The 21,625-nt window shown below is 50.1% G+C and overlaps 1 protein-coding gene across 1 annotated transcript in view; it reads left to right on the top strand.

The window, feature by feature from the left end:
* Nucleotides 1-21,625, top strand: part of LOC120920123 — a 63,666-nt gene that overhangs the window by 14,665 nt on the left and 27,376 nt on the right. Inside the window, exons 4-5 of the mRNA XM_040332036.1 lie at nt 845-1,058; nt 6,856-7,142. Of these exons, the coding sequence (XP_040187970.1) occupies nt 845-1,058; nt 6,856-7,142 (501 nt within the window). The remainder of the gene's footprint in view (nt 1-844; nt 1,059-6,855; nt 7,143-21,625) is intronic.

Below are 21,625 nucleotides of genomic sequence, written 5' to 3'. Positions count from 1 at the left end.
ATGGTGGACATGGTGTACATGGTGTACATGGTGTACGTGGTGGACATGGTGTACATGGTGTACGTGGTAGACGTAGTGGACGTGGTGTACGTGGTGTACATGGTGGACATGGTGTACGTGGTGGACATGGTGGACGTGGTGTACATGGTGGACATGGTGGACGTGGTGTACATGGTGGACATGGTGTACATGGTGTACATAGTGTACGTGGTGGACATGGTGTACGTGGTGGACATGGTGTACATGGTGGACATGGTGGACATGGTGTACGTGGTGAACATGGTGTACGTGGTGTACATGGTGGACATGGTGGACATGGTGTACGTGGTGGAAATGGTGTACATGGTGTACATGGTGGACATGGTGGACATGATGGAAATGGTGTACATGGTGGACATGGTGGACATGGTGGACATGGTCTCCATGGTGGACATGGTGGACGTGATGGACATGGTGTACATGGTGGACATGGTGTACATGGTGTACATGGTGGACATGGTGTACGTGGTGTATATGGTGGACATGGTGTACATGGTGGACATGGTCTCCATGGTGGACATGGTGTACATGGTGGACATGGTGGACATGGTGTACGTGGTGTACGTGGTGTATATGGTGTATATGGTGTACATAGTGGACATGGTGTACATGGGGGACATGGTGGACATGGTGTACATGGGGGACATGGTGGACATGGTGGCTATGGTGGACATGGTGTACATGGTGGACATGGTGGTCTCAGCCTTTTCTCAGCCTGAAATGTTTGAACATTGAAAACCCAACGGAACGTTCACATTTAGAAGGTCCTTTGACGGACGAATTAACCTCTTCTCTGTCATTGCAGGAAGAACTACGGAAGGAGATCACAGCCTCTTGAACTTCATAAGGCTCCTGGTGGCCGCCTGCGTTTTTATGGCCCTCTGCTGGTTCGTGGCTCACTACGGGAAATGCGGGACAAGGTCACGTGACGGCGCAGCCACGCAACTTCCGACAAGGAATCTGGATTTTGATGATGGAACTGATGGGGCTCTTCCCACCACCGTCTATGTCTTGGCACAATAAGATAGAAACCCACACGCCAAAACTTCTATCGCAACATCTGAAAGCAAAAAAAAAAAAAGATTTGCTCACCACAAAGATTTATCCGGATAAAATGACACAACAAAGGAAGGCGCACACAGGAAAAAAACAGCTGCCTACGCCCAGAAAAGAGGATCTAATCTAAAAGCGTTATATCAAATGTGATTTTTTTCAGGGTGTTTCCGGTGAAGTCATTTTATTTTTTAATTTTTTTGTGCAACTTTTTTTAACCACTTCCTGTCTGGCCTGTAGGAGAATGACGGCCGGGCGGTGGTTCAATTATTCTGACTGTGTGTCGTGTGATATCCAGCAGGATAAAAGCCGCCGCATGCCCATGGGGGCGCGCCTCACGGCGATCGGTGGTGTGGCGTGTCAGTCTGATCTCGGTGATGAACCTCCGATGGAGGCTCTTTACATTTTGATCTGTTTATTGTTTCATCATTTTAAAAAAAAAATTGCATTTGAGGTCTCAGGTTCTGATGAAGCGGGGGGATCGCACGAAACACGTTGATCTTTACATTTTCCATCTTTTTATTGTTTCATCCTTTTTTTTTTGCATTTGAGGTCCCAGGTCCTGATGAAGCGGGGAATCGCACGAAACACGTTGACCTTTACATTTTAAACTCAAGGCCAACTTATATATAAATAACTAGTTGAATGTTAAATGTATCTTTGGCTATTACAAACTATTATATGCTGATGTTTTAAATGGTTTTAACTTGTATGTCTCTAACATGCTGTAATAAAGTTGATGCTTAACTCTATATTTTTATTTTTTGTGTTAGACCTCCAATGGTATATGTAAAGTCCCACATCATATGTATTCTCCTCTACTCATCTGTTGCTAGGGGTGATACCTCCAGTGGCATGAGATGAATAACGCCCTGCCCCCACATAGTCTCCATTTTCATAAGGGAGTCTGGCCTCTGTCTACTCAAAAGCCGTATTTTTATTTATAGGTGGAGTCTGTTGGGCTGATTCAGTCTCTGGTAATCGTGAGAACCTCTCATAATGCACACATGACCCGGGAGCTCAGCACAGGGATGGTGGGAACCCCTCGTAATGGGCACAGCGGGTGTACAGACCCGGGAACTCAGCACAGGGATGGTGGGAACCCCTCATAATGGGCACAGCAGGTGTACAGACCCAGGAACTCAGCACAGGGATGGTGGGAACCCCTCATAATGGGCACAGCAGGTGTACAGACCCGGGAACTCAGCACAGGGATAGTGGGAACCCCTCATAATGGGCACAGCGGGTGTACAGACCCGGGAACTCAGCACAGGGATGGTGGGAACCCCTCATAATGGGCACAGCGGGTGTACAGACCCGGGAACTCAGCACAGGGATGGTGGGAACCCCTCATAATGGGCACAGCAGGTGTACAGACCCAGGAACTCAGCACAGGGATGGTGGGAACCCCTCATAATGCGCACAGCGGGTGTACAGACCCGGGAACTCAGCACAGGGATGGTGGGAACTCCTCATAATGGGCACAGCGGGTGTACAGACCCGGGAACTCAGCACAGGGATGGTGGGAACCCCTCATAATGGGCACAGCGGGTGTACAGACCCGGGAACTCAGCACAGGAATGGTGGGAACTCCTCATAATGGGCACAGCGGGTGTACAGACCCGGGAACTCAGCACAGGGATGGTGGGAACCCCTCATAATGGGCACAGCGGGTGTACAGACCCGGGAACTCAGCACAGGGATGGTGGGAACCCCTCATAATGGGCACAGCGGGTGTACAGACCCGGGAACTCAGCACAGGAATGGTGGGAACTCCTCATAATGGGCACAGCGGGTGTACAGACCTGGGAACTCAGCACAGGGATGGTGGGAACCCCTCATAATGGGCACATCAGGTGTACAGACCCGGGAACTCAGCACAGGGATGGTGGGAACCCTTTATAATGGGCACAGCGGGTGTACAGACCTGAGAACTCAGCACAGGGATGGTGGGAACCCCTCATAATGGGCACAGCGGGTGTACAGACCCGGGAACTCAGCACAGGGATGGTGGGAACCCCTCATAATGGGCAGAAAAGATGTGTACAGAGATCTCCCAATTATAGTTCCCAACGACCAGATAGACTTCAGGATTATAATCCCTGACATCCACCATATACTAAAATCATTGTTTTTTTGAATATTAACTAAAAAAAAAGCAATAATCAGCCAATCAGAAATCATCTTGATTCGGGCTTCAGTCTTAGAAAGCCGGTTGCCTGTCATTGTTCCTTGTCTGGTATTATTTTGTTTTATGATAAGAAGGATGTACGGTGTAGTTATGGTAACTGGAAACCGAAAGGTGCTGCACTCATCTTTCAACTTTAAACCACAGACACGTAATTCCCTTTTTTTTGTTAATATGAAATGACTCATCCTCCACTGAGGTTTTTCTATAGCCAGACGAAGCACGAAGGGGTCAGCTACTATTTTATTGATAATGATAATAATAATAATAATAATAATAATAATAATAATAATACTAATAATAATAATACATTTCCTCCACCCATATGAGTTATGCAGAGTGGGTGTATGGGGCATTCCAGACTCATCAGGATTATGATTTGGAAACACTTTTTTTAGTTAGTCTAGTAGTCCGTTTTTTCACGTGGAATGCACGGTGTCAGGTATCCTTACGGAGTAAAATCCTCCCTGTCGAAGTGGTGGTGCAGGACATTCTGGGTGAGGTTGGGAAGATTTGGGGTCTTGAGAAAAACAGGTGGCAGCAGGAGGCCTGGATAAGGGCGTGGAGGAATATCAGGAGGACTCTGTAGCTGCTGCCTGTTGATCTCGGGGTGTGCGGCTTTTCTTTCTATCCTTGCTTCACTCCCCTAGATTTTCAGATCAAATATATTTTTGATAAAAGGCTACATGCATGGTGACGGTGATGTTTCTTAGTCTGGCTTCTCGTAGGGATTATGTTTATTTTGTTCTTGTTGTTTCTGTTTGTATTTATATTCAATTATTTTGTAAATATGTTTTACTTATTTATTTATTATGGTTTTATTGTATAAGTTTTTGTTTGTAAGATTTTCAATAAACAAAATTAACCCCTCATAATGGGCACAGCGGGTGTACAGACCCGGGAACTCAGCACAGGGATGGTGGGAACCCCTCATAATGGGCAAAGCAGGTGTACAGACCCGGAAACTCAGCACAGGGATGGTGGGAACCCCTCATAATGGGCAAAGCATGTGTACAGATCTGGGAACTCAGCACAGGGATGGTGGGAACCCCTCATAATGGGCACAGCGGGTGTACAGACCCGGGAACTCAGCACAGGGATGGTGGGAACCCCTCATAATGGGCACAGCAGATGTACAGACCCGGAAACTCAGCACAGGGATGGTGGGAACCCCTCATAATGGGCACAGCGGGTGTACAGACCCAGGAACTCAGCACAGGGATGGTGGGAACCTCTCATAATGGGCACAGCGGGTGTACAGACCCGGGAACTCAGCACAGGGATGGTGGGAACCCCTCATAATGGGCACAGCAGGTGTACATATCTGGGAACTCAGCACAGGGATGGTGGGAACCCCTCATAATGAGCACAACAGGTGTACAGACCCAGGAACTCAGCACAGGGATGGTGGGAACCCCTCATAATGAGCACAGCAGGTGTACAGGCCCAGGAACTCAGCACAGGGATGGTGGAAACTCCTCATAATGGGCACAGTGGGTGTACAGACTCGGGAACTAAGCACAGGGATGGTGGGAACCCCTCATAATGGGTATAGCAGGTATACTGACCCGGAAAACTCAACACAGGGATGGTGGAAACTCCTCATAATGGGCATAGCAGGTGTACAGACCCAGGAACTCAGCACAGGGATGGTGGGAAACTGCCATTCCACTCCTTGTCAGTGAAGGGTGTGGTTGCTAGTTCCTTTGCTCCTGTCCTCCAGAGACCAGGGGCTAGAGTGGCTTCTCTGCCCCAGGAGGGATGCTGGATCCTGGGGAAGAGTCGGGCGGGGCCCCCCTGGATAGGCCTGTGGAAGATTCTGGGCCTACCCAAAGGAAAGATGAGTCCCTGTCAGCCTTCAGACAGAGGACTGTCAGTAAGTTGAAGCGGATTGAGAAGGAGGAGGAGAGATTGATGGTCTTGATGGCTGAGTTCAGGAAGAAAAAACAGATCTGTGCTAAAGTATACAGTAAGAAAAGACCGGCTCTGAGGCCTGAGCTGAAGGACCTGGAACAAGCTGTAAGGAAGCAGAAAGAACTGGTGAGCTCTCTAAAGGAAAATAGCGGAATATTTAAAGAAAAATATAGGAATGAGGAGCGATTTAATCGCATGAGAAGAGGAGCCGCTTCATGCATGGAGGATGGGGAGACCAGCGAGGAGATGCAGGTACAGGCAGGGTCGGCGGTGAGTGAGAAGGTGGGCCCGGAGGATGAGTCCACCTGTTCAACACCTCGGACATCCGCTATGCCCTCTGCCCCCTTCACACCCCAGCAATGTGGAATGTCTCAGGAGGGTGAAGGTCCTGCCATGCTGGATTTCATAACCAAGCTGGAATCCCCTCCAGGTGCGGCTTCCCCAGATGGTGATGTCAAGATGGACACCGTTTCTAGTCCTGTGGAAAGAGCAAGATCCACCATGGAGTCTGCAGCAGCTGAGGGAAGCTCTGATCCCAGCCATAAAATCGCACAGGTGACAACCCAGCAAGCAGGTACAGTGTGTGTGCAGGATGGTGGTGGGAACTTTATTAATGACAATAAGCTTGCTGAGGGTTGTAGTGCTGCAGGCAGTCAGCCCATAGACAATGTACAGCGTACACCTGATAAAAACTGCCAGTCTGCAGAGAGGTCCATGGACAATACAGTGACTTTGCCTGGACCAGGCACAGCGGCTGTACCTGTCAATGGTGGAGGAGTTGCTGGGTGCAGTGGTGCCACAACTCTGCATTGGAAGGGACTGGAGCTGTGTGTACAGAGCGGGGGGATGGGGTGGGTTCTGCCTCTGCTAATACAATCCCAGCTGAATCAGATACTTTGCCGGCAGGTTTGAATGTATCTAAGGACAAGTCTGAAAATACTGGGGGTGTTAAAAAATCCTATGCTGGTGTTGCTGCTGCTGGATCTGGGAAGGGGGAACAAGCGGGGAAGGAGCATGGGAATGGGTTGTCTTCCTCCCTGTTTAAAAGGAGGAATGTTGTGCAGCTGAGGTGGGAAGGCGGTGGAATCCCCCCACATAGGAGGGCGGTGGTGGATAAGATTCTACAGATGGGGTTCACGCCCGCAGATATCTTCGCCCTGATCAGTCCGGCAGGTTCCTATGAGTATGATTTGTCCTTTCTCCGTCCGGAGTCTTTGGACATATTTTGGGAGAAATATGAGCGTGTGTAGGGGCCTGCCGGACTGGAAGGGGCTCATGCCTAAGCTTGTCTCCCGCCAGCCACTCATTAAAGTGGTCACGATTCTGGTCCGTAATGAGTCCATACCACCGGGGGATTTATGTATATGGCTGAGGAGGTATGGAGACGTACTGGGCCCCCTAAAGAAGATTCTGGATGACCGGGGAATATGGACGGGGGGATGGTCTGTTCAGTTGAAACTAAAGGTGGTTGATAATGTCGTTCAGCATCTGCCATCCTCAGCTTTCCTGGGGAGGGACAGGCTGACCATCTTCTATGCGGGCCAGCCAAAGCTCTGCAATAAGTGTGGAGACAAAAGTCACCTTGCGTCCTCCTGTCCAGTGATGAAGTGCTCTCTGTGCCAGGGTATAGGACATCTGGCTAAGGATTGTAACCTCATAAGGTGCAATCTGTGCAATGCGGTGGGACATCCTTATAGTCAGTGTCCTGAGACAATGCACAACAAGCCTGAGCTCATGAGAGAGTTCTTCCGCCTGGACATGGAGGATGCTCGGAGCTCAACAGCTGGAGGACCTGTGAGTCCATCTGAGTCTGTGCCAACACCCAATGTGTCCGTGTCTCCGTCTCCCCAGTCTGTGCCAATTCCCAATGTGCCCGTGTTTCCCCAGTCTGTGCCAACACCCAATGTGCCCATGTCTCCCAGTGTGTCGGTGTCTTCCCAGTCTGTAGGTAAGGTGTCAGTTGCAGAGTCTGTGTCTTCTAAAATTGCAGAGGCAGCAAGAGGTGCTGAGGCAGGTGCATCAAGTGCGGTGCCAGTCCCCCTTCCTCGACGCTGCAGGGTTCCTGTTAAGGATCGTGGGGTGCAGAGGAGTGGGGAGGATGGTGAAGAGGCTGGCCTGGTGGTGGACAAGGGAAGGGAGAGTGGAGGGGGGTGAAGGGGAGGATAGGTGTGGGGAGGCTGCTGACTCCGGGTTGTCCAAGGATGATATGGAGTAGTTGGAGGATAAAAGGAGGAGAGGCAAAAGGAAGGGAAAAAAGGAGGTACAGTTACCTTAAGTCCAGAGGTTTTGCCTTTGGCAAATAAATTTAAGGTGCTGTCTGATGATGAAGATGAATGGGACTCATTCAGTTCAGCATCCTCTATGGATGAAGAGTTCCAGGGTGCAGCAAAGTGCGCTGGTTCTCCAGGGAGGGGGAGTAGTCAGGCTAAGAAACGGCCCCAACTACCCTAATGGCAGTTCCCTCTCATGGTATATAAAAGGCGACATGCATGGTGATGCTCATTAGTCTGACTCTCCCGTAGGGATTATGTTGTGCGCAATTTGGTTTGCACCGTTTATTATGTTCTTATGTTTTTCTATTGTTTTTGTTTTTCTGTATAGTCCTATTCAATTATTTTGTAAATATGTTTTATTTATTATGGTTTTATTCTATATAAGTTGTTGTTTGTAAGATTTTTTTCAATAAACAAAATTAACCCCTCATAATGAGCACAGCGGGTGTACAGACCCGGGAACTCAGCACAGGGATGGTGGGAACCCCTCATAATGAGCACAGCAGGTGTACAGACCCGGGAACTCAGCACAGGGATGGTGGGAACCCCTCATAATGAGCACAGCAGGTGTACAGACCCGGGAACTCAGCACAGGGATGGTGGGAACCCCTCATAATGAGCACAGCAGTTGTACAGGCCCAGGAACTCAGCACAGGGATGGTGGAAACTCCTCATAATGGGCACAGTGGGTGTACAGACCCGGGAACTCGGCACAGGGATGGTGGGAACCCCTCATAATGGGCACAGCAGGTGTACAGACCCGGGAACTCAGCACAGGGATGGTGGGAACCCCTCATAATGAGCACAGCAGGTGTACAGGCCCAGGAACTCAGCACAGGGATGGTGGAAACTCCTCATAATGGGCACAGTGGGTGTACAGACCCGGGAACTCGGCACAGGGATGGTGGGAACCCCTCATAATGGGCACAGCAGGTGTACAGACCCGGGAACTCAGCACAGGGATAGTGGGAACCCCTCATAATGGGCACAGCAGGTGTACAGACCCGGGTACTCAGCACAGGGATGGTGGGAACCCCTCATAATGGGCAAAGCATGTGTACAGATCTGGGAACTCAGCACAGGGATGGTGGGAACCCCTCATAATGGGCACAGCAGGTGTACAGACCCGGGAACTCAGCACAGGGATGGTGGGAACCCCTCATAATGGGCAAAGCATGTGTACAGATCTGGGAACTCAGCACAGGGATGGTGGGAGCCCCTCATAATGGGCACAGCAGGTGTACAGACCCGGGAACTCAGCACAGGGATGGTGGGAACCCCTCATAATGGGCAAAGCATGTGTACAGATCTGGGAACTCAGCACAGGGATGGTGGGAGCCCCTCATAATGGGCACAGCAGGTGTACAGACCCGGGAACTCAGCACAGGGATGGTGGGAAACTGCCATTCCACTCCTTGTCAGTGAGGGTGTGGTTGCTAGTTCCTTTGCTCTTGTGCTCCAGAGACCAGGGGCTAGAGTGGCTTCTCTGCCCCAGGAGGGATGCTGGATCCTGGGGAAGAGCCGGGCGGGGCCCCCCTGGATAGGCCTGTGGAAGATTCTGGGCCTAGCCAAAGGAGAGATGAGTCCCTGTCAGCCTTTAGACAGAGGACTGTCAGTAAGTTGAAGCGGATTGAGAAGGAGGAGGAGAAATTGATGGTTTTGATGGCCGAGTTCAGAAAGAAAAAACAGATCTGTGCTAAAGTATACAGTAAGAAAAGACCAGCTCTGAGGCCTGAGCTGAAGGACCTGGAACAAGCTGTGAGGAAACAGAAGGATTTGCTGTATTCTCTGAAGGAGAAGAGCGGAATATTTAAAAAAATATATAAGAATGAGGAGCGATTTAATCGCATGAGAAGTGGAGCCGCTTCATGCATGGAGGATGGGGAAGCCAGCGAGGAGATGCAGGTGCAGGCACCTCTGACATTCGCTGAGCCCTCTGCCCCCTTCACACCCCAGCAATGTGGAATGTCTCAGGAGGGTGAAGGTCCTGCCATGCTGGATTTCATAACCAAGTTGGAATCCCCTCCAGATGCGGTTTCCCCGGATGGTGATGTCAAGATGGACACCGTTTCTAGTCCTGTGGAGAGAGCAAGATCCACCATGGAGTCTGCAGCAGCTGAGGGAAGCTCTGATCCCAGCCATAAAATCGCACAGGTGACAACCCAGCAAGCAGGTACAGTGTGTGTGCAGGATGGTGGTGGGAACTTTATTATTGACAATAAGCTTGCTGAGAGTTGTAGTGCTGCAGGCAGTCAGCCCATAGACAATGTACAGCATACACCTGATAAAAACTGCCAGTCTGCAGAGAGGTCCATGGACAATACAGTGACTTTGCCTGGACCAGGCACAGCGGCTGTACCTGCGAATGATGGAGGAGATGCTGGGTGCAGTAGTGCCACAACTCTGCAGAAGTCTGCATTGGACAGGACTGGAGCTGTGTGTACAGAGCGGGGGAGGGGGTGGGTCCTGCCTCTGCTAATACAATCCCAGCTAAATCAGACGCTTTGCCGGCAGGTGTGACTGTGTCTAAGGACAGGACTGCAAATGCTGGGGGTGGAAGGAAATCCTATGCTGGTGTTACTGCTGCAGGATCTGGGAAGGGGGAACAAGCAGGGAAGGAGCATGGGAATGGGTTGTCTTCCTCCCTGTTTAAAAGGAGGAATGTTGTGCAGCTGAGGTGGGAAGGCGGTGGAATCCCCCCACATAGGAGGGCGGTGGTGGATAAGATTCTACAGATGGGGTTCACGCCCGCAGATATCTTCGCCCTGATCAGTCCGGCAGGTTCCTATGAGTATGATTTGTCCTTTCTCCGCCCGGAGTCTTTGGACATTTTTTGGGAGAAATATGAACATGTGTGTAGGGGCCTGCCGGACTGGAAGGGGCTCATGCCCAAACTTGTCTCCCGCCAGCCACTCATTAAAGTGGTCACGATTCTGGTCCGCAATGAGTCCATACCACCGGGGGATCTATGTATATGGCTGAGGAGGTATGGAGATGTCCTGGGCCCCCTAAAGAAGATTCTGGATGACCGGGGAATATGGACGGGGGGATGGTCTGCTCAGTTGAAACTAAAAGTCATTGATAATGTCGTCCAGCATCTGCCATCCTCAGCTTTCCTGGGGAGGGACAGACTGACCATCTTCTATCCGGGCCAGCCAAAGCTCTGCAATAAATGTGGAGACAAGAGTCACCTTGCATCCTCCTGTCCAGTGATGAAGTGCTCTCTGTGCCAGGGTATAGGACATCTGGCTAGGGATTGTAACCTCATAAGGTGCAATCTGTGCAATGCGGTGGGACATCCTTATAGTCAGTGTCCTGAGGCAATGCACAATAAGCCTGAGCTCATGAGGGAGTTCTTCCGCCTGGACATGGAGGATGCTCGGAGCTCAACAGCTGGAGGGTCTGTGAGTCCATCTGAGTCTGTGCCAATTCCCAATGTGTCCGTGGTGCCCCAGACTGTGCCAATTCCCAATGTGTCCGTGGTGCCCCAGACTGTGCCAATTCCCAATGTGTCCGTGGTGCCCCAGACTGTGCCAATTCCCAATGTGTCCGTGGTGCCCCAGACTGTGCCAATTCCCAATGTGTCAGTGTCTTCCCAGTCTGTAAGTAAGGTGTCAGTTGCAGAGAATGTGTCCAATCCTTCTGTGTCTTCTAAAATTGCAGAGGCAGCAAGAGGTGCTGGTGCATCAGGTGTGGTGCCAGTCCCCCTCCCTCGACGCTGCAGGGTTCCTGTTAAGGATCGTGGGGTGCAGAGGAGTGGGGAGGATGGTGAAGAGGCTGGCCTGGGGGTAGATAAGGGAAGGGAGTATGGGAGGGAGGGGGGTGAAGGGTGTGGGGAGGCTGCTGACTCCGGGTTGTCCAAGGATGATATGGAGTGGTTGGAGGATAAAAGGAGGAGAGGCAAAAAGAAGGGGAAAAAAGGAGGTACAGTTACCTTAAGTCCAGAGGTTTTCCTTTGGCAAATAAATTTAAGGTGCTGTCTGATGATGAAGATGAATGGGACTCATTCAGTTCAGCATCCTCTATGGATGAAGAGTTCCAGGGTGCAACGAAGCGCGCTGGTTCTCCAGGGAGGGGGAGTAGTCAGGCTAAGAAACGGCCCCAACTACCCTAATGGCAGTTCCCACTCATGGTATATAAAAGACGACATGCATGGTGATGCTCTTTAGTCTGACTCTCCCGTAGGGATTATGTTGTGCGCAATTTGGTTTGCACCGTTTATTATGTTCTTATGTTTTTTCTATTGTTTTTGTATAGTCCTATTCAATTATTTTGTAAATATGTTTTATTTATTATGGTTTTATTCTATATAAGTTGTTTGTAAGATTTTTTTCAATAAACAAAATTAACCCCTCATAATGAGCACAGCGGGTGTACAGACCCGGGAACTCAGCACAGGGATGATGAGAACCCCTCATAATGGGCACAGCAGGTGTACAGACCCGGCAACTCAACACAGGGATAGTGGGAACTCCTCATAATGGGCACAGCAGGTGTACAGACCTGGAAACTCAGCACAGGGATGGTGGGAACCCCTCATAATGGGCACAGCAGGTGTACAGACCTGGAAACTCAGCACAGGGATGGTGGGAACCCCTCATAATGGGCAAAGCATGTGTACAGATCTGGGAACTCAGCACAGGGATGGTGGGAACCCCTCATAATGGGCACAGCAGGTGTACAGGCCCAGGAACTCAGCACAGGGATGGTGGAAACTTCTCATAATGGGCACAGTGGGTGTACAGACCCGGGAACTCGGCACAGGGATGGTGGGAACCCCTCATAATGAGCACAGCAGGGGTACAGACCCGGGAACTCAGCACAGGGATGGTGGGAACCCCTCATAATGGGCACAGCAGGTGTACAGACCGGGGAACTCGGCACAGGGATGGTGGGAACCCCTCATAATGGGCACAGCAGGTGTACAGATCTGGGAACTCAGCACAGGGATGGTGGGAACCCCTCATAATGGGCACAGCAGGTGTACAGACCGGGGAACTCGGCACAGGGATGGTGGGAACCCCTCATAATGGGCACAGCAGGTGTACAGACCGGGGAACTCGGCACAGGGATGGTGGGAACCCCTCATAATGGGCACAGCAGGTGTACAGACCGGGGAACTCAGCACAGGGATGGTGGGAAACTGCCATTCCACTCCTTGTCAGTGAGGGTGTGGTTGCTAATTCCTTTGCTCCTGTGCTCCAGAGACCAGGGGCTGGAGTGACTTCTCTGCCCCAGGAGGGATGCTGGATCCTGGGGAGGAGCCGGGCGGGGCCCCCCTGGATAGGCCTGTGGAAGATTCTGGGCCTAGCCAAAGGCGAGATGAGTCCCTGTCAGCCTTTAGACAGAGGACTGTCAGTAAGTTGAAGCGGATTGAGAAGGAGGAGGAGAAATTGATGGTTTTGATGGCCGAGTTCAGAAAGAAAAAACAGATCTGTGCTAAAGTATACAGTAAGAAAAGACCAGCTCTGAGGCCTGAGCTGAAGGACCTGGAACAAGCTGTGAGGAAACAGAAGGATTTGCTGTATTCTCTGAAGGAGAAGAGCGGAATATTTAAAAAAATATATAAGAATGAGGAGCGATTTAATCGCATGAGAAGTGGAGCCGCTTCATGCATGGAGGATGGGGAAGCCAGCGAGGAGATGCAGGTGCAGGCACCTCTGACATTCGCTGAGCCCTCTGCCCCCTTCACACCCCAGCAATGTGGAATGTCTCAGGAGGGTGAAGGTCCTGCCATGCTGGATTTCATAACCAAGTTGGAATCCCTTCCAGATGCGGCTTCCCCGGATGGTGATGTCAAGATGGATGCCGTTTCCAATCCTGTGGAGAGAGCAAGATCCACCATGGAGTCTGCAGCAGCTGAGGGAAGCTCTGATCCCAGCCATAAAATCGCACAGGTGACAACCCAGCAAGCAGGTACAGTGTGTGTGCAGGATGGTGGTGGGAACTTTATTTATGACAATAAGCTTGCTGAGGGTTGTAGTGCTGCAGGCAGTCAGCCCATAGACAATGTACAGCATACACCTGATAAAAACTGCCAGTCTGCAGAGAGGTCCATGGACAATACAGTGACTTTGCCTGGACCAGGCACAGCGGCTGTACCTGCGAATGATGGAGGAGATGCTGGGTGCAGTAGTGCCACAACTCTGCAGAAGTCTGCATTGGACAGGACTGGAGCTGTGTGTACAGAGCGGGGGGAGGGGGTGAGTCCTGCCTCTGCTAATACAATCCCAGCTGAATCAGACGCTTTTCCGGCAGGTGTGACTGTGTCTAAGGACAGGACTGCAAATGCTGGGGGTGGAAGGAAATCCTATGCTGGTGTTACTGCTGCAGGATCTGGGAAGGGGGAACAAGCAGGGAAGGAGCATGGGAATGTTTTGTCTTCCTCCCTGTTTAAAAGGAGGAATGTTGTGCAGCTGAGGTGGGAAGGCGGTGGAATCCCCCCACATAGGAGGGCGGTGGTGGATAAGATTCTACAGATGGGGTTCACGCCCGCAGATATCTTCGCCCTGATCAGTCCGGCAGGTTCCTATGAGTATGATTTGTCCTTTCTCCGCCCGGAGTCTTTGGACATATTTTGGGAGAAATATGAACACGTGTGTAGGGGCCTGCCGGACTGGAAGGGGCTCATGCCCAAACTTGTCTCCCGCCAGCCACTCATTAAAGTGGTCACGATTCTGGTCCGTAATGAGTCCATACCACCGGGGGATCTATGTATATGGCTGAGGAGGTATGGAGACGTCCTGGGCCCCCTAAAGAAGATTCTGGATGATCGGGGAATATGGACGGGGGGATGGTCTGCTCAGTTGAAACTAAAAGTCATTGACCATGTCGTCCAGCATCTGCCATCCTCAGCTTTCCTGGGGAGGGACAGGCTGACCATCTTCTATCCGGGCCAACCAAAGCTCTGCAATAAATGTGGAGACAAGAGTCACCTTGCATCCTCCTGTCCAGTGATGAAGTGCTCTCTGTGCCAGGGTATAGGACATCTGGCTAAGGATTGTAACCTCATAAGGTGCAATCTGTGCAATGCGGTGGGACATCCTTACAGTCAGTGTCCTGAGGCAATGCACAATAAGCCTGAGCTCATGAGGGAGTTCTTCCGCCTGGACATGGAGGATGCTCGGAGCTCAACAGCTGGAGGGCCTGTGAGTCCATCTGAGTCTGTGCCAATTCCCAATGTGTCCGTGGTGCCCCAGACTGTGCCAATTCCCAATGTGTCCGTGGTGCCCCAGACTGTGCCAATTCCCAATGTGTCCGTGGTGCCCCAGACTGTGCCAATTCCCAATGTGTCCGTGTCTTCCCAGTCTGTAAGTAAGGTGTCAGTTGCAGAGAATGTGTCCAATCCTTCTGTGTCTTCTAAAATTGCAGAGGCAGCAAGAGGTGCTGGTGCATCAGGTGCGGTGCCAGTCCCCCTCCCTCGATGCTGCAGGGTTCCTGTTAAGGATCGTGGGGTGCAGAGGAGTGGGGAGGATGGTGAAGAGGCTGGCCTGGGGGTAGATAAGGGAAGGGAGTATGGGGGGGAGGGGGGTGAAGGGTGTGGGGAGGCTGCTGACTCCGGGTTGTCCAAGGATGATATGGAGTGGTTGGAGGATAAAAGGAGGAGAGGCAAAAAGAAGGGGAAAAAAGGAGGTACAGTTACCTTAAGTCCTGAGGTTTTGCCTTTGGCGAATAAATTTACGGTACTGTCTGAGGATGACTATGAATGGGACTCGTTCAGTTCTGCATCCTCTATGGATGAAGAGTGCCAGGGTGCAACGAAGCGCGCTGGTTCTCCAGGGAGAGGGAGTAGCCAGGCTGGGAAACGGCCTCAGCCACCTTAATGGCAGTTCCCACTCACTTTATATAAAAGGTGACATGCATGGTGATGCTCTTTAGTCTGGCTCTCCCGTAGGGATTATGTTGTGCGCAATTTGGTTTGCACCGTTTATTATGTTCTTGTGTTTGTTTCTGTTTGTATAGTCATATTCAATTGTTTTGTAAATATGTTTTATTTATTATGGTTTTATTGGATATAAGTTGTTGTTTGTAAGATTTTTTCAATAAACAAAATTAACCCCTCATAATGGGCACAGCGGGTGTACAGACCCCGAAACTCAGCACAGGGATGGTGGGAACCCCTCATAATGGGCACAGCAGGTGTACAGACCGGGGAACTCGGCACAGGGATGGTGGGAACCCCTCATAATGGGCACAGCAGGTGTACAGATCTGGGAACTCAGCACAGGGATGGTGGGAACCCCTCATAATGGGCACAGCAGGTGTACAGACCGGGGAACTCGGCACAGGGATGGTGGGAACCCCTCATAATGGGCAAAGCATGTGTACAGACCGGGGAACTCGGCACAGGGATGGTGGGAACCCCTCATAATGGGCAAAGCATGTGTACAGATCTGGGAACTCAACACGGGCATGGTGGGAACCCCTCATAATGGGCACAGTGGGTGTACAGACCCGGGAACTCAGCACAGGGATGGTGGGAACCCCTCATAATGGGTATAGCAGGTATACTGACCCGGAAAACTCAGCACAGGGATGGTGGGAACTCCTCATAATGGACACAGCGGGTGTACAGACCCGGGAACTCGGCACAGGGGTGGTGGGAACCCCTCATAATGGGCAAAGCAGGTGTACAGATCTGGGAACTCAGCACAGGGATGGTGGGAACCCCTCATAATGGGCACAGCAGGTGTACAGACCCGGGAACTCAGCACAGGGATGGTGGGAACCCCTCATAATGAGCACAGCAGGTGTACAGACCCGGGAACTCCGCACAGGGATGGTGGGAACCCCTCATAATGAGCACAGCGGGTGTACAGGCCCGGGAACTCAACACAGGCATGGTGGGAACCCCTCATAATGGGCACAGCGGGTGTACAGACCTAGGAACTCGGCACAGGGATGGTGGGAACCCCTCATAATGGGCACAGCGGGTGTACAGACACAGGAACTCAGCACAGGGATGGTGGGAACCCCTCATAATGGGCAGAAAAGATGTGTACAGAGATCTCCCAATTATAGTTCCCAAGAGACAGGATAGACTGTCAGGATTATAATCCCCAACATCCACCATATACTGAAATCATTGTTTTTTTGAATATTAACTAAAAAAAGCAATAATTCACAACAGCCAATCAGAAATCATCTTGATTCGGGCTTCTGTCTTAGAAAGCCAGTTGCCTGTCATTGTTCCTTGTCTGGTATTATTTTGTTTTATGATAAGAAGGATGTACGGTGTAGTTATGGTAACTGGAAAACCGAAAGGTGCTGCACTCATCTGTCAACTTTAAACCACAGACACGTAATTCCCTTTTCTTTGGTTATATGAAATGACTTATCCTCACTGAGGTTTTTCTATAGCCAGGCGAAGCACGAAGGGGTCAGCTACTATTTTATTGATAATGATGATGATAATAATAATAATAATAATAATAATAATAATAATAATACCTTTCCTCCCCCATATGAGTTATGTAGAGTGGGTGTATGGGGCATTCCAGACTCGTCTGGGATTATGATTTGGAAACATTTTTCTTAGTTAGTCTAGTAGTCCGGGTATCCTTACGGAGTAAAATCCTTCCTGTCGAAGTGGTGGTGCAGGTGGATGAGGTCGGGAAGATTCGGGGTCTTGAGAAGGACAGGTGGCAGCAGGAGGCCTGGATAAGGGCGTGGAGGAATATCAGGAGGAGCTTTTCTTTGTATTCTTGTTTCACTCCCCTAGATTTTCAGATCGAATATCTTTTTTGATGAAAGGCATGGTGACGGTGATGTTGCTTAGTCTGGTATAATAATACCTTTCCTCCCCCCATATGAGTTATGCAGAGTGGGTGTATGGGGCATTCCAGACTCGTCTGGGATTATGATTCGGAAATTCTTTTTTTAGTTAGTCTAGTATTCCGTTATTTCACGTGGAGTGCACATTGTTGGACATCCTAACGGAGTGAAATCCTCCCTATCGAAGTTGTTGTTTGTAAGATTGTTCAATAAACAAAGCTCAGCCAGAACAAACATAAACTGCCAGGCGAAGAGGATCCTGGACAGCGCCTGCATGCTTGTTGGCAGCCTGTGTATAAATGACTCCGCCAAACGGTGCTGTCCCTACTAGAAGAGAGGAATGGGATTTGTTTTTCCTCTGTGATTCCCTGTATAGTCTGTTTAATTTGGCCTATTTAATCTGTAAAGAAGACCTCTTGAAGGCCACTGTTCTTGAAGGCTTCACACCCCCTGCTGGCTGCTCATGGTAATTATGTAAAAAAATAAAGTGCTAAGTAAAAAGCTTCCTGTATTATGCCTCAGGTATGAAATCGGTTTTATGAAATGCAATTTTTCAGTCCTGGACATAATGAACACAGAATGAAAACTAAATATTAAAAAAATGAAAAAATCCCCAATGAAATGCGTGACAACGGGGGGCTTCCAGGTGGTGGTACAATGACTGTGGGCAGGAAGATTTCACACCAAAAGGATCACTGTAAGGGAAAGTTCCATCCATCGACACCAACAATTGGCCAAAATTCCTCCCACTGACACCAATGATGGGACACTATTCCTCCCACTGACACCAATGATGGGACACTATTCCTCCCACTGATACCAATGATGGGACACTATTTCTCCCACTGACACCAATGATGGGACACTATTCCTCCCACTGACACCAATGATGGGACACTATTCCTCCCACTGACACCAATGATGGGACACTATTCCTCCCACTGACACCAATGATGGGACACTATTCCTCCCACTGACACCAATGATGGGACACTATTCCTCCCACTGACACCAATGATGGGACACTATTCCTCCCACTGACACCAATAATGGGACACTATTCCTCCCACTGACACCAATGATGGGACACTATTCCTCCCACTGACACCAATGATGGGACACTATTCCTCCCACTGACACCAATGATGGGACACTATTCCTCCCACTGACACCAATGATGGGACACTATTCCTCCCACTGACACCAATGATGGGACACTATTCCTCCCACTGATACCAATGATGGGACACTATTCCTCCCACTGACACCAATGATGGGACACTATTCCTCCCACTGACACCAATGATGGGACACTATTCCTCCCACTGACACCAATGATGGGACACTATTCCTCCCACTGACACCAATGATGGGACACTATTCCTCCCACTGACACCAACGATGGGACACTATTCCTCCCACTGACACCAATGATGGGACACTATTCCTCCCACTGACACCAACGATGGGACACTATTCCTCCCACTGACACCAATGATGGGACACTATTCCTCTCAATGACACCAAGGAAGGAGCTGACAGTTCCGTTTTGGTGAGATAACCCCCCCCCCCCCAGAGTTAATTACTTCTAAAGGGATGCTGACCCTGCAGCTTTCCTCCTTAGAACACTGAGAGTGCACCGGGTGGTTACAATGAACTCAATCCTCCCGTTCAGAGGAATCATGTCTGGCGATACAAACAGCTATTTCTTCAGAGGTAGGAATCTTCTTCGCAGTTCGGTAAAATCCTTGCAGCGTACAGAGATCACCCGGGAGGGGGATTGTTATTTCATTGGGCTGCAGGCGTGTTTCACCGTCACCTCTGTCTGCAGCAATAAAAGGGAAACATCTGCTTCTATTGACAGATCATCATTTATTGTACGCGAGCGCCGCGGCGTCATGTGCTTGTCACACGCCGAGTGACTACATTTCACAACCGAGGACGTGTCATGGGTTTCAGAAAAAGAAAAAAGTCTTCAGAAAGAGGCTTGAGAAAACCGAGTATAGAAAGATGTGTCTGTTATTCAATCAGTGCCCATCTGCAGCCTGATCAATGCCCATCAATGCAGCCTTATAAATGCCCATCTGTAGCCTCACAATTGCCCATCAATGCAGCCTGATCAATGCCCATCTGCAGCCTCAAAATTGCCTATCAATGCAGCCTGATCAATGCCCATCTGCAGCCTCAAAATTACCCATCAATGCAGCCTGATCAATGCCCATCTGCAGCCTCACAATTACCCATCAATGCAGCTAAATGAATGCCCATCTGCAGCCTCACAAATGCCCATCAATGCAGCTAAATGAATGCCCATCTGCAGCCTTAAAATTACCCATCAATGCAGCCTTATCAATGCCCATCTGCAGCCTCACAATTGCCCATCAATGCAGCCTAATCAATGCCCATCTGCAGCCTCACAAATGCCCATCAATGCAGCCTTATCAATGCCCATCTGCAGCCTCACAATTACCCATCAATGCAGCCTGATCAATGCCCATCTGCAGCCTCACAATTACCCATCAATGCAGCCTTATAAATGCCCATCTGCAGCCTCACAATTACCCATCAATGCAGCTAAATGAATGCCCATCTGCAGCCTCACAAATGCCCATCAATGCAGCTAAATGAATGCCCATCTGCAGCCTTAAAATTACCCATCAATGCAGCCTTATCAATGCCCATCTGCAGCCTCACAATTGCCCATCAATGCAGCCTAATCAATGCCCATCTGCAGCCTCACAAATGCCCATCAATGCAGCCTTATCAATGCCCATCTGCAGCCTCACAATTACCCATCAATGCAGCCTGATCAATGCCCATCTGCAGCCTCACAATTACCCATCAATGCAGCCTTATAAATGCCCATCTGCAGCCTCACAATTGCCCATCAATGTAGCCTGATCAATGCCCATCAGCAGCCTCAAAATTGCCCATCAATGCAGCTTAATGAATGCCCATCTGCAGCCTCAAAATTGCCCATCAATGCAGCCTGATCATTGCCCATCTGCAGCCTCAAAATTGCCCATCAATGCAGCTTAATGAATGCCCATCTGCTGCCTCACAATTGCCCATCAATGCAGCTTGATTAAAGCCCATCTGCAGCCTCACAATTGCCCATCAATGCAGCCTTATCAATGCCCATCCGCAGCCTCACAAGGTGACCCTAGTGGTTCACTAAGACCCCTTTCACACTGTTGGCTCTTTTCAGGTGTTTTAGCTCTAAAATTAGCGCCTGTTAAGGGTAAAGGGGACCCTAGTGGTTCATTAAGTCAGCTAGTGGGGGGTAAAGGCGCCCTGCTAGCGGCTGAAAAGTGCCGCTAAAACAACGGTAAAGCCCCACTAAAACTAGCATCCCTTGACTGCTAACGCGCCGCGGCCCCAGTGTGAAAGGGGTCTTAGTCAGTTAACAAGGCAACGCATTTCAAGGGTGAAGGGGACTCTAGTGGTTCATTAAGTCAGTTAACAAGGCAACGCGTTTCAAGCGTGAAGGGGACCCTAGTGTTTCACTAAGCGGAGAAGCTGGGGGGTGACCATGACAGCCAAGAAATCAACAATGGAAGTTCTATGACAGGTTCACTTTAATCTCACCCTAAAAAGATGACTTGCACCATCCTGGGACAGAGCGGCCCTGCGGCCCGCGCACAGCGCCCTCTGCAGCGATATTTATCAGCGTACTCGTCATATCACATCCTGATAAGAGACAATCATCTGCTTCTACATCCCCCATCTCTGCTGAACTTCCTGCAATGCTCAACTGAACATCATGCCGATCCCCAACAAGCGATACCGATCCGAGATAGGAAGGCGCGTGCCCGCCATGAATCCGAGATAGGAAGGCGCGTGCCCGCCACGTGACCTCCTCGCTCTGGGCACAACCAGTAGAATTCCAGCTAAATATTCTTATAAAGGAGTGTGAGGAGCTCCTGCATGCGCTCCTGGATCAGTTTGCACCTCTGATGTCATTGTGGCTTTGCGACTTCGTTGTTCATTCGTCGCAAGAAAAACAGAAAAAAGTCGCGCATGACGAATCTCACCGGTGAGAACGAGGGCAAATGCGCCTACTGACTCAACGGGCATTCCTTTATGTGTTTTTGTTGTTTCTGTAATTCTTCTATGATGCTTCTGTGATGCCCTGTGTGTGTTGGCTTACTATTTGTAGAGCCCCAGTTTGTTAGTACCCCCGCTCAGCAGATCCCAAGCTCAGTATTACCCCCATTTAGCAGATTCTGAGCTTATTACTACCCTCGTTCAGTAGATCCCTTGCTCAGTAGTACTCCCAGCTCTGCTGATCCTCCACTCAGTACTAACCCCCGGCTCTGCTGATCCTCCAGTCAGTACTAACCCCCGGCTCTGCTGATCCTCCACTCAGTACTAACCCCCGGCT

This window comes from Rana temporaria, chromosome 13, assembly GCF_905171775.1.
Source record: "Rana temporaria chromosome 13, aRanTem1.1, whole genome shotgun sequence".
NCBI lineage: Eukaryota > Metazoa > Chordata > Amphibia > Anura > Ranidae > Rana > Rana temporaria.
The sequence above is the reverse complement of the archived record's forward strand: the minus strand, read 5'-3'. Positions and strand labels throughout refer to the sequence as shown.